The sequence below is a fragment of the Syngnathus leptorhynchus genome, chromosome 2 (genome assembly GCF_054491065.1).
Source record: "Syngnathus leptorhynchus isolate UIUO chromosome 2, UIUO_Slep, whole genome shotgun sequence".
Taxonomy (NCBI): domain Eukaryota; kingdom Metazoa; phylum Chordata; class Actinopteri; order Syngnathiformes; family Syngnathidae; genus Syngnathus; species Syngnathus leptorhynchus.
The window spans coordinates 9,589,896-9,602,788 of record NC_141196.1 but is presented as its reverse complement, the minus strand read 5'-3'; the positions used below and the strand labels follow the sequence as shown (position 1 = coordinate 9,602,788).

The window sequence follows — 12,893 nt, the reverse complement described above, 5'->3', positions numbered from 1 at the left end:
TTCCAATTTGTTGTGGTTGTTGAAATAAGGTTGAAACTCGCTGACTACTATTTCGAAATTAACAGTCGGGCTCGTAATTCGCCTTATTGTTAGTCTTTACTATCTTGCACCAAATTTTGATTGTGAGTGACGTATGTAACTTTACATTAAAAAATGCTGCCATTGTACAGGCAACGGGTGAGCATAGTGGGTAATGGTTTCAGACCACAGCTCGTTTGCCATGGCAACAGCTACATCCAGAGGCCCCGACTGGGAAAACAGTTGATGGGGATTACTCCTACTCGCAAAAACAACATCCACTGTGCGGTAGCGCTGCACTGTCCTCGTTCACCAGTGGAAGGGAGAGCTGGCATGTCGTCCTCCCGTAGTCACGGGGTGTTGCCTCCAAGTGGTCATTTTTAAAAAGCAGCGTGCGTCTATGAGACGAGTAACCATGGCGGCCAGCGAAGTGGACGTTTTTGCCGTGAGTATGATCGTGCGAATCGAATTTTCTCACTCACGTGTATGTATGTATGTGAACGGGTAGGGATGCTCTGATCATGCGTATGCGCAATGACTCGGTGATAAATGTGAATTTTCTCCTGCGGCTGCACTTAGAGAAATGATGCGCTGTCGTTTCGAAATAGGAGACATCTTTTTGTGTGTGTGTGTGTGTGTGCATAAATCCATCCGGATTTGGAGCAAGCACTCGAATGCGTCAAGAGTCTCTATTAGTTTCAATGAAACACAGGACAGCATGCAGCGATGCAGTTAAAAGGATAAATGGCATTGGAGTCAAGTGACTTGCTTTATCATTCAGAATTCTCTGCGACTTTATGACAGAGACGCGTGGAAAGCCGTTGCAACACTTATTCCAGATTCTTTATATACACATTCAAGTCTTTGGACTAACTACTTTTGTCCTCACTGGTTAGACAACCAAGTGTGATGTAATTTCCACTAATAGTGCAACTTTTGGCCTATGACTAAAAATTAAGCCTTACTAGGGAACTAACGTGCTGCATTAGTAATATAGGTCAGACTAATAGGCAATATAAAAGCCTACCCCCCTTCTGATAGCACTAAAATGCCCATTGCTATTTTTGATGCAATTCTAAACTTGTCCCATTAGTGTGCAAAAATGTCAGAACATTAGTCGAACAGCTTTGTTTTAGGTGTGCTTGTTTTTTGAGTGAGTTGAGACAAACAGCATAATAGTACATGGTCCTTAAGATGGATATCAAGAATATTGAAACAATCCTCCAACAGCTTTCCATACTGGACGTCATGCAGCAATGCATTTAAGAGGATAAGGGGCAGCTGGATCAAATGACTTGCTTTAACATTCAGAAATGCTCTAAGACTTTCTGACCTATATAAGTTTTAACAGGGTGCTTTGCAAATATGGCATTCTGATCCGTGAGGATTGGGTTGCCGATGGGTACCACCAGCTTGGATAGCCTCTCATCCTCTGAAACAACAGTTAGATAAAGAGCTCTTTGTAGGATGTGTTTGTTGAAGAGGCCTAGGCAGATGAATGTTGTATTGAACACATGCTGAGCGGCTTGAAAATGCCAGTTTCTCATCAGCATGGAGGAGTGCATATCGCTATGCTTACAAATGCTACAGGTCAATTGAGAAATCCATCAATCATTAGATAAGACAATCAGTAAATCATTCTTTCACAATTGGCCAATTTACTTGTACGTTAGAGTAAATCATTGAGCAATAGAACCAGACAGAATGGTGTTCATTTGGAACAACAGATTATAAATTTGTGGTCAGAAAGCAATATGAGCCAGGATTATATGTTACTTTATGTATATACTTAAAAATCTTAAGAACATAAATAGCATAACATAACCTAGCTAATAAAATCAAAATATTCCCAAATGAACAAATTTACAATGTCATTTCAAAATATACACCAATACATTATAAAAATGGACCAGCATTGCTTTGTTTAGGTATAAAAAGCAGAATTGACGGGGATAAATAATTCAATAATCGCAAAAACTAGAATGTGCCGAAATTCTTCTTGTTTTTATTCTTCCTTTGTCAAATTTTGTGTCAAAACCAAATACTGTGCCGACAGTGGAAGTACAATCAAAATCAAAGAAGAACCAAATACACGTAGAGAGAATACAAAAAAGCAAACCGGTGATGGAAAAGGTATTACTATGCAGTGTTCCATCACTTCAGAATGAAGACAAACGAACCTTGGAGCTCGGGGGCCATGTGGGCTTTGACAGTCTTCCAGATCAGTTGGTCAGCAAATCAGTCACACAGGGCTTCAGCTTCAACATCCTCTGCATAGGCAAGTCAAAGCTCGCCGTTATCATTACCGCATATTCATTTTGTCGTAAAAAAACAACAACTCTTTTCTCTTTTCCCCTCACGTCTGTTTCCCCCCCCCCCTGTCATTTCTTTGCGTTCTTCCTCTATAGGGGAGACAGGGATAGGCAAATCCACCTTAATGAACACACTTTTCAATACAAGATTTGAAAATGAAGAGGCCAGCCACTATGAGAAAGACGTTCTTATGCGACCGCACACGTACGACCTGCAGGAGAGCAACGTCAACCTCAAGCTGACCATCGTACACACTGTTGGCTTTGGGGACCAGATCAACAAAGAAGAAAGGTGATGTTAAAACTGTATAGAAAATGTGAAATGAGCTCATTTGAGGTTAATTAAAAGAGTTTTGTTTCTTGTCATGGACCAGATGCTGAAAGCAGTGAATGACTAGTGATTATTTTAAAACGTCTTCCTCATAGAATGAATACAAAAATAATCTGATTGTTTTTCTCCTTTGCAGCTATAAACCCATTGTAGAGTATATTGACTCTCAGTTTGAAACGTACCTCGAAGAGGAGCTAAAAATAAAACGGTCCCTGTACAATTTCCATGACACGAGAATCCACATTTGCCTATATTTCATCGCTCCCAACGGCCACTCCCTCAAATCTCTGGATCTCGTCACCATGAAGAAGCTCGACAGCAAGGTGACCCACATGACGTTGTGTGTGCTTTATTTCTAGTTACTACAATTATTCAGCTTTGTTGTTTGCGTGCAGGTGAACGTCATCCCTGTCATTGCAAAAGCAGACACGGTGTCCAGGAGTGAACTGGACAAATTAAAGATCAAGATCATGAGCGAGCTGGTTAGCAATGGAGTGCAGATATACCAGTTTCCAACTGAGGATGAGGCTGTGGCTGAAATCAACTCTTCCATGAATGTGCGTCACTCACTCACTCACTCACTCACTCACTCACTCACTCACTCACTCACTCACTCACTCACTCACTCACTCACTCACTCACTCACTCACTCACTCACTCACTCACTCACTCACTCACTCACTCACTCACTCACTCACTCATCAACAAGGCACAATGACTACATGAATGCAACAGTAGTGGTTTTCATCTTCATTTTCAGACTCACCTGCCATTTGCTGTCGTTGGCAGCGTAGAAGATGTCAAAGTAGGCAATAAAATAGTCAAAGCAAGACTGTACCCTTGGGGATCTGTACAAGGTGAGTCCAAGTCACGCATCTCCAAGTGTTCGAAAGTCATTGAAGATTTGGAATTCATTTTGTATCTTTGTTTTTGTCCCTTAGTGGAGAATGAGAATCATTGTGATTTTGTGAAACTGAGGGAGATGCTGCTGCGTGTCAACATGGAGGATCTTCGTGAGCAAACGCACACTCGCCACTACGAGCTCTACCGTCGTTGTAAGCTGGAGGAGATGGGCTTCAAGGACGCAGACCCCAACAGCCAGTCGTTCAGGTGAGACTATTGTATGTTGTCTATTCAATGTCTTTTTTATTGTGGTACTTTGCAGTATTAATATATTGTATCGCTGCCAAGGAGATTTACAATGGCGTTAGCTGGTTTTTGCGCAAAAAAAAGAAAATGAAAAATCAAATAAAAAAATGGAGTGATTATTATTATAAGGAAATAAAAAATTGCATAAAAAAATAGCATGATTATTCTTTTTTTCCCAAAGTCGCCTTGCCCTACTTTGTAGTGCTGTTGACTTTTAACCCTCTAGTCAAGTTGACAATGAGTATAAAATAAAATGAAAACAAATCCATAATCTGCAGCCTGCAGGAGACATATGAAGCCAAGAGGAAAGAGTTTCTGAAAGAACTGCAACACCAGGAGGAAGGAATGAGGCAGATGTTTGTCAACAAAGTAAAAGAGACCGAAGCGGAGCTGAAAGAAAAGGAAAAAGAGGTGACGCTTAGCACAAATAACACGTCAAGGAATTGTATGTCCACTTTTGTTTTTGTACTTGGTCTCCAGCTCCACGAGAGATTTGAGCAGCTCAAACGGCTGCACCAGGAAGAAAAGAAAAACCTGGAGGAGAAACGACGGGAGCTGGAGGAAGAGATGAATGCTTTCAACAGGAGGAGGGTTGCTGCAGAGACACTGATGGGCCAGGCTCTCCAGGGTGCCGCTCAACCTCTCAAGAAGGACAAGGACAAGAAAAAGTAAGTCACCCTTTCTGATGACAAGTGGCAAAAACAAATTCTTACCAGAATCCAGTTGAACAAGCCTTCACGTCATATGATCCAGAATTTGACTCATCTAATTGGTATGACAAATATTAGCTATGTATGACAAATAGCACGTCTTGCATAACAGTGACATTCTCTTCCGCTAGTTGCCTCAAGGTACGATTAACCCGTATCCAAACATGTGCATGAAATTTTGTCAACTAAACAGGTCCAGATTAAAGGTTCTAAAATAATCACAATTTAACCCCTCTGAACAAATTAAAAAAAAATCTTTACACATCCATTATTTCTTATTCAATAGTTACGAAATCAGGATATCCTGAAGGTGAACCAACATCCGAGAACAGGTTTTGACCTTAGAGCAAGCGGTTCTTAACCTTGTTGGAGGTACCGAACCCCACCAATTTCATATGCGCATTCATCGAACCCCTCTTTAGTGAAAAATAAAATGATTTTTTTTTTTCAAATTCAAGACAGATGTTTGTACTGCTGCACAAAAGGAGCCGTGCATGAAATCACTATGTTCAAAGAACAAAACCAACACAATGCATCAACTCACAACAAATTACATACCAGAAAATCAGTGTGACTTCTGCGTCATCACGAATTTACACAATAAATCAGGTATGTCCGGACCGCCGCAGTGGAGGCTCTAAGACGGACTCACTAGGGTTAAGAACCACTGCCTTAGAGGTTTCGGTGCTTATGCTGAGTAAGCCAAATAAGGACACACGATTAAAGGACAGTATTCTCCGAAGTAGCGTATGCAGATGGGGCGTGATTAATGAGGCAATGACATCCTCCCAGGAGCCATGTATTGCTGAGATAGTGATCCAGGGACAGATTGAGAGCGACACTACGTGTCCAGGCACAGTAGGTTGTGTCACAGTTTGACACAGCCCGATGCTTCTGTCTCTGCAAGCTGACCTGCCAGACGGTATCAGGCAGGGGCAATTGCGTTTGCATACGACTGGTCTCACTGCTGACACGGATGATCTCACTGTACCAAATGATTTTGCACACCATATGTCAGGAGATAATTATGTGCAGGAAATAGACACACCTGATGGTCAGGATGTGAAGACATGAAAGACCTGAAAGACAGATCACATCTGTCCCATCCCTTGCCACGTCATCCTTTTGTGTTTGAAATCCTGTTTTTTTTACCACCCGCCATATTTTGTTGTTGTTGTATGTCTTGTCCCCTTTTTAGTTGATTTACAGAACAATCATCCAGGAAAACCACGAATGTGTCCCCCATCAGCGTCGGTCAAAGAGGCCGTTGTGGTGTGTGAGCCTGAATATGAATGCGCCTGCTGTAATCCACTGTGTACTTAGCAATAATAACGCTAGCTTTGCTCGCTGCGTTGATGCTGACTTTGCGAGACACATTAAAACAAATCAATGGACTGTTTTCAATAATTGTAGCTGCTGTTATTTTAGCGATCTTGCTATGAATGTGTGTTCACTATCTTTCACGTATTCATTTTATTAGGCTCATAATTGAGTCGGACAGGCCAGAAGAGTGTTCTGAATCTAATTCGGAAGATTTTATTATGTGAAGGAAGATATACACTTCCTGGTCAATCATTAACTACAGCTCGGTGAGATTCATTACAGTGTATATAAAGCCCTTGTTCTCTTGCTAGGTTTTAGTGATGATCTCCTTTTTCATGTCACCAAAACGCGGCATTTGAACATGGGCGTGTCGACTTTTATATCCAGTACAGGTGGAAATGTACTGTATTGCACTGTAAATATATTTTATTGCATACAATTATAATGTATGTATTGGATCTCATTAGGATGTGTAAGAGTCCCTAATGTAATCTCTCATAACAAAGCCTGCAGACATTTTTATAACAGAGTGCGTCTAGCATTTTAGTGTATTAACAGGTGTGATGCTAAAAACAATTTGCTAAATTGCATTTTTGGCTTCACTAACAACTAACAAATAACATAAAGTGGGTAGAATATATTGCTCATGTTTTGTCTTTTCTTCCCATAGCTTCTTTAGTCTTCCCTCTGCGTGCTCCTTAACCTCATCCAGGAATTTGAATTAGAAGATTTTCTAACCACGCCGATGTGATGTGACAGAGGGACAAGCAAGTGTATGATTTTTGACAGTTGAATGAGCACTTTGAAGAGAAATGCACTTCAATCCCTGGATGTGTGGTCTCTCTGCTATTTGGCATGGAATTTGCATGACATATAACCATCTTCCTTTAAGGAAAAGTCCTAGTTTTAAATGTGCCCTTCATTTTTTCATGTACTTTTCAGTCTTGACAGATTACACTGTGAAATAATACATAATACTGTATATCCCATAAAGTGACATGAAATTGTTGGCGACAGTTACTAACTTATTTTTTTAATCATTTAAATTCTATATCATGCAGAGACTATAATGTGCTTTCATTAGCATAATCAGCACCTTGTCATACTCAAAGTAAACATATAACTGGAAATGTGTATGCTTATGTGAATTAATAAAATAACCCTGCTATCAGTTCTGCATAGAAATATCTCTATATTGAACCATTGCTTAACATTCCAAGTATTTTTCAACCATGACTTGACACAATGCAAGAACGCCATTATCAGTAAGTATAAATAGAAATAAATCCAAGCAAAAATGTGGATTTTATAACACGCACCATATATTGAGCTGTTTTATAAGATTACGTTTTATGATGTGGCCAGTGAATGTACATTTTACAGTGCTTGTGAAGAGTCGAGATTAGTGTAATTCTCAGAACATTAACACACAAACACAATCACAGACACACAAATGATTGATCTGTGTTGGCCATCTTATGTAATAAAGACTAACTTCATTAAATATGTACCTTGTTTGGCCCGTAATTTGACATCTAAATAAAGCACGGCTGAAAAATATACGAGCTGAAACTGCTTCTAGACTGTTCCAGAAAGCTCCCACTATCATGTACTATATGTTGATTTAAGTCAATTTAGGAAAAAGTGTCAGTAGTCTTAGCCACGAGGTGTCATTTTGCTGCAGTATATTTCCAAAAAATCATGCATTTCAAAGATGTTAGATTGAAGTTTAATTAATATTTTATGTGGGCTACACTGAAATGACCGTATGACGAGCGTCCACCTCTTCCATTCGCATCATGCGATTGCTTCTCATGTCTATGAAGAGCGGGGCTTACTTGTGAAAGACAAGAAAACTATCCAATAAAATTACAGAGTATTGAACGTCACCACGGTTGGCCAATGAAAGCTCGCCGTGTTAGAACATGGGCCTGGTTTTAAGGGCTACTTAACTCCAATCTGTCCTTTTCCCCGTCGCCTTACTCCAAGGGTCGGGAGTGTGCATAGGCAGATCCAAAAATTCTGCTTAAAACTTTCATAAAAGAAAGTTCATACTCAAAATTTTAGGGGTATTTTACACCTAATTCACCCGCTTTTACTCCTACGGATTTTTCTTTTAAATTGTACAACCAACGCAACTTGAGCCAAGGTAAGTAAGAGCTGACTCCATTACGTTTAAGAAATTCCATCTTTTTAAAACCAGAGTTTACGAAAGGGTGAAATCTTTTGAACGCCCCAAACAGAGAGAATATAAAAGCTGTGGTTGGTCGTTTGTTGTATATTCACCGATAGTTAGCGTTAGCTGTGCCAGCTAACACTTATACGTCTCCTTGCTTGGTTATTAACCATAACGTTGTGTCTCACTTCCGGTGTCATTATAGGTTTTCTTTTATTTTTGTGTCGCTAGTGTTAAATGACCTTGGTTGGTTGTTGTTACTGGGCCTAGTGTTAGCGCTGTGGCTTAGCTTTGTATGAGCAGGGACATGCCCGGGCATGTTGTCCAACGGCCTTAACCTCTCACGCCCCCCACTTAACAAGGTTGGTAAACGTTACACACGACCACCGCAATCTAAATGAACACGACAGTCTGCGACCGTAACTTGATCAAATCTAAATTGATTGGAAGAAAGTTTATATTGCTGCTCCCTGTGACGTTGTTTGCGCCTCCCCCTTAGTCCGGTTGAGCCCAGTTTGACAGCTGCTGAGTTGCAAAAGGCCACCAGAATAACTTGATTGAAAAGTAGCGCCTGCAAGACACGCTGCACGTAAACAAGCTTGCTATCAGAAGCCCGAGCATTTATCTCTCTAGAACACTTTAACAGTTATTTCGAAATAAACTCTTTTTTTTAAATATAAAGATAGAAATGATTTTTTTTTTAAATTGTTAATCAGATTAAGATTATGTTCTTAAAATAATCTGTTGTTTTGTCCCTAAATACATTCTCAAATCCTTCAAAATATGCTTGGTTAAAGATAACTTAAAAAAAAAAAAAAAAAAGTAGTCAATGTCTATTTGAGTCTCGTAATCTTAGATGAAATTCAAATTTTAAATTATCTGCCTGCAGCAAATCAAAGATGCCATCTTCTGTTTGTCTTCATTTTGTCTTGTGTGGAACTAGAAATAAAAGTGACGATTTCACCTAAAACATTTAAATGTACTGTAATTTTTCCAAAATAATAGCGTATTTATTTTACCTCATTAATTTCCTTTTTTGTGTGCAAGAGTCTGCACATCATAGCTGTAGACACCACTTTCATTTTTCCCCTCAATATTTTCTGTGATTTTCTTCACAGATGATTGACACAGTGACAGGACCCGGAGCATTGCCTTTTGCAGTCCAGCTGAAGGCCTTGACAGATCTGGAAGGCCGCTACCAGCCAAAGCTCAGCGGTCTGAGGATCATTGAGAGCGCCTCGGATAATGGGCTGAGGATGACCAGCAGACTGCGGGAGCTGGAAGTGAAAGACCTGCTGACTCTAAGCAGATTCTTCGGGTTCAGCTCTGAAACTTTCTCTTTGGCCGTCAGCCTGCTCGACCGCTTCCTCTCTGTCATGAAGGTTTGTACGATGAATTGTCGAGGTTGTTACCGAAACACCTGAATGACGGTCATTCTGTTCTTTCCAGATTCAACCAAAGCACCTGTCTTGCGTAGGTCTCTGCTGCTTTTACATTGCTGTGAAGTCCTCTGAAGAGAATAACGTCCCCCTTGTCAACGACCTGATTCGTATCAGTCAGAACCGCTTCACGGTGTCTGACATGATGCGGATGGAGAAGATCATTATGGAGAAACTCAACTGGAAGGTGAAAGCCCCCACTGCCCTGCGCTTCCTCCGCCTCTTTCACAGCTATGTACAGGAGCAGCTTGGTGCAGACAGGTGATAACAAGTTATCAAAATCGATTCATGTTATTTAGTAGAATCATTAGTCACGTGTTTAAAAGATGTATATTGGTTTTTTTTTCAGTGAGAAGAAACTGCGCCTTGAGAGACTTGAGGCGCAATTGAAAGCTTGTCATTGCTCCTTCGTCTTCTCCAAAATGAAGGTAGGTGTCTCTTTCTGCCATCACATGACACCATACATGGGAAAAACATGTATGGTGTCATGTGATGGCGTCTCCTTTGGTCGACCATATTTCTTCAAGATCCAATCAGCTTTATTTTGAGCCTGTTAAAATAAAAACAGCTGCACACAATGTGCTGTATATTAAATCCAAACAAACTCACAACATAAACACACTAAAACTGCCAACTTTGCCAAGTATCATGCTGAGTCAAAAGGTCTAAGATGGACAGTGTTTAACGAAGGTCATTTAAAAGGACGTACCGTCAACAGAAAACGCTGAATAGCCCTGTGAGCCTCTATAAATTCTACTCGCTCAGTGAGTCTTCTCTCTTCTGATTTGTTTGTTTGCAGCCATCTCTGCTTGCCATTGCTCTCCTGTGTCTTGAGGTGGACGACCAAACTGACCCAGAGGAAAGGGACCAACTCTCCGAGGCCTTGGAAAGTCTGCAGAAGCTACTAACTGTAAGTACCATCCACGTATGTGAGCATTTAAGATACTGTCATTTAGATTTAGAAAAACAAACCCAAAAACTTTGGCCTGCTCTTCAACAGATCAGAGATGGCGATCTTGCGTGTGTGCGTGTGTTGGTGGGCAAATGCCTGGCTGAATATGCCACCGCCAAGTGCTCTAGACCCAACGGCCAGAGACTTCGCTGGACCATTTCGGGAAGAACCGCTCGCCAGCTGAAGCACAGCTACTACAAGATCACTCACCTTCCTACCATACCCGAATCGGCTTGTTAAACTCTTAGCCGCCATCTTGTTCCCTGACGAAAAATGTTTTTTTTTTTTTCCCCCCGTGATTGGCTGTAACTTGTCAGGTGATTGGGCTCACATTTTTTACTTAAAGATCCTCATCTGTGAGATGGTGTTCTTCAAGTAAAAAGGCTTTTCTCTCAATAATAGGAAGTAGGAAATCTTCCGAGGGTGTGCGAGTATGTTCTTGTTTTGAATCCGTACCACGGTGTTTGGTATTTCCTGGAACGGGTTCCTGGTTTTAAGCTAAGTATTGAACCACCTAGGTCCTCAGTCCACCATGTGGAAGAGGAGGGAGAAGGATTTTGTGAAACAAAAATATGGAACCAAGAAATCGGGCCCAAAATCCTTAACTTCCACCCTAGGTCGCAAAGCTGTCTTGAATGCACACTCCTACCCAAGGTGATATTTTTTTTTTGTAATAAAGCATGTTGAAGGTATTAACGCAGCAGTCATCAGTGGTTACGGATGAGTTGTTTTTGCCATTTGATGGATTTACTGGCACAGTGTGAAGTGCCATATGTTCTTTCTGATTTCAGTTGGAATACGATGGTACCTTTTTTGGTCGAAAATGTCATTTGGAATTTGCATTGCAGTAACCTTTGCTGTTTGTGTCGTAATGACAAGTGTCTACATTTCAAAAGGACCGTCTACAAATGGACTTGTACCTTTCAATAAACTTTATTAAAAAGTTGTGAGTTCATCCTCGTTTGAAAATCATCAACAGGGAACACACCTATTACTCTGCTTCTTGATCGGGCCAACGTTTGCCAGATGATTTGGTCTCCATTAGGAAACGATTGGTGGCACATTTCCAAAGTCTCTTCACATTGAAACACTTAACATATTAGACCTACAAACAATAGTGTTCTTTAGGCCAATCTGACATCCCCCCAATATGGGTCACTTTTGTAAACTGGAAAAGTCAGGACCGCCACCAGCAAAGTTTCCTGAAATCTCTGCACCACTGAAATCAAATCCAGGATTCTGGAGAGGAAACACTCAAATTAATTCACCATTGTCATTAAATGATGAAGTGAAAATAATTCCATGCGTGTGAAAATCAAAACTAACTTCTCGCTGAAACCTCTCAAGTGTGAGCTTTCTCTGCATCTGGTCCTGGACCCAAGCGTTAGCGCTGTATTCTCCCTCTAACAAAGAGGACCAGCAGTTCCCCGCCTCTCTGTTTGTCTTCATCAGTACAATTCGAATGAGACATTTGTCCTCTGTCGATAAAACAACAGAAGTGAGACAAGGCATACATTTTCAATAAATCACAACTTACCTAATGTCCACGTAGCCTCATCAGACACAGTTGCACCAAATAACCTGCCCTGTAAAAAGATGGAGATATGGCAAAGTGAAGTTGGCTTAAGTGAAAACAATTTTCATTTCCCACTCACAACCTAGCAAAGTCCATATTCATCTACTCAATGATAGATATTCTAAAATAAAACACATCACACTCACCAGAGATACAGTACTGATTATTCAATGTATTACTATGTACAGATCACGACAGAAATGTTTTGCTCGTTTGTGCTGGCTGATTTGATTTGCTGTGACCAAGAAAAAAAAAAAAAATAAAATAAAACAGCCAACCTTGATTATTTCTATCCCTTTGACGTGGAGTTCTATGTCCCTGGTGCCCAAATGGCACTTGACTTCTTTAGCCGACGTCCCGGGGGGTACGTTGACTTCAATGAATACCTCCTCCATGGTTTGGCTCCACGAGCCCCAGCTTGTCTGACAAGGAACCAGCCCGCTCCTCTCGTCAAAGTGCACCGACATGTCACTCGGAAGAAATAATTTGTAATGCACCAAAAGGGTAAAAAAAAAAAAAAAAAAGCGCACTTTAGTAATGTAACAATAGAACTATCTGTACAGGACAGAGAGAGTCTTCGATCATGTATGTTGTGTTTCGACCCTTTCCGCAAAAGTTCTTCTTCTTTTCACTGCGGCGATGTCATTTCCGTTCAACTTTAGTATCACACTGCCATCTAGTGCCTGATAACATTAACGCATTTGGTAACTCATGGGAGAAAACCCCTTTTCAAGGCCTTCTTTTTGCTTATATATATTTTTTGTATTGGGTCTTGCACTGCGTTTAGGCTACATGCTGACACAATTGTGGGAAAAATCTAACAGAATATACAGTTTTTCTAAATTAGGAGAGGATTTAGTAATCTGTTAATTGGATTACTCGTTTCCACTCACTCGCCTTTTGCACA

At 40.6% G+C, this 12,893-nt stretch overlaps 3 protein-coding genes across 4 annotated transcripts; 2 read left to right on the top strand and 1 right to left on the bottom strand.

Annotated features, from left to right (window-relative positions):
• Positions 1-328: 328 nt before the first annotated feature.
• On the top strand, positions 329-6,568 carry LOC147060633 (septin-8-A-like). 2 transcript variants are annotated; one of them, XM_085939115.1, is made up of 10 exons: positions 329-463; positions 2,182-2,296; positions 2,427-2,622; positions 2,798-2,984; positions 3,057-3,218; positions 3,422-3,518; positions 3,603-3,771; positions 4,089-4,221; positions 4,291-4,478; positions 6,514-6,568. In XM_085939115.1, the coding sequence occupies exons 1-10, from the start codon at positions 419-421 to the stop codon at positions 6,566-6,568; spliced, it is 1,347 nt and encodes a 448-aa protein (XP_085795241.1). In that variant the 5' UTR covers positions 329-418. The 2 variants fall into 2 exon arrangements, with proteins under 2 accessions (XP_085795241.1, XP_085795249.1); XM_085939123.1 differs by lacking the exon at positions 329-463 and adding an exon at positions 720-749.
• Positions 6,569-7,792: 1,224 nt separating this feature from the next.
• ccng1 (cyclin G1) lies at positions 7,793-11,355 on the top strand. Its single transcript, XM_085939138.1, has 6 exons — positions 7,793-7,992; positions 9,138-9,401; positions 9,469-9,719; positions 9,808-9,886; positions 10,258-10,368; positions 10,459-11,355. Exons 2-6 carry the CDS (start codon positions 9,138-9,140, stop codon positions 10,648-10,650), a joined length of 897 nt encoding a protein of 298 aa, XP_085795264.1. The 5' UTR covers positions 7,793-7,992; the 3' UTR covers positions 10,651-11,355.
• Positions 11,311-12,619, bottom strand: nudcd2 (NudC domain containing 2). The gene is made up of 4 exons (XM_085939151.1): positions 12,265-12,619; positions 11,948-11,996; positions 11,737-11,888; positions 11,311-11,649 (listed from the first exon to the last, which is right to left on the bottom strand). The coding sequence occupies exons 1-4, from the start codon at positions 12,451-12,453 to the stop codon at positions 11,566-11,568; spliced, it is 474 nt and encodes a 157-aa protein (XP_085795277.1). The 5' UTR covers positions 12,454-12,619; the 3' UTR covers positions 11,311-11,565.
• Between the last annotated feature and the right edge of the window lie 274 nt (positions 12,620-12,893).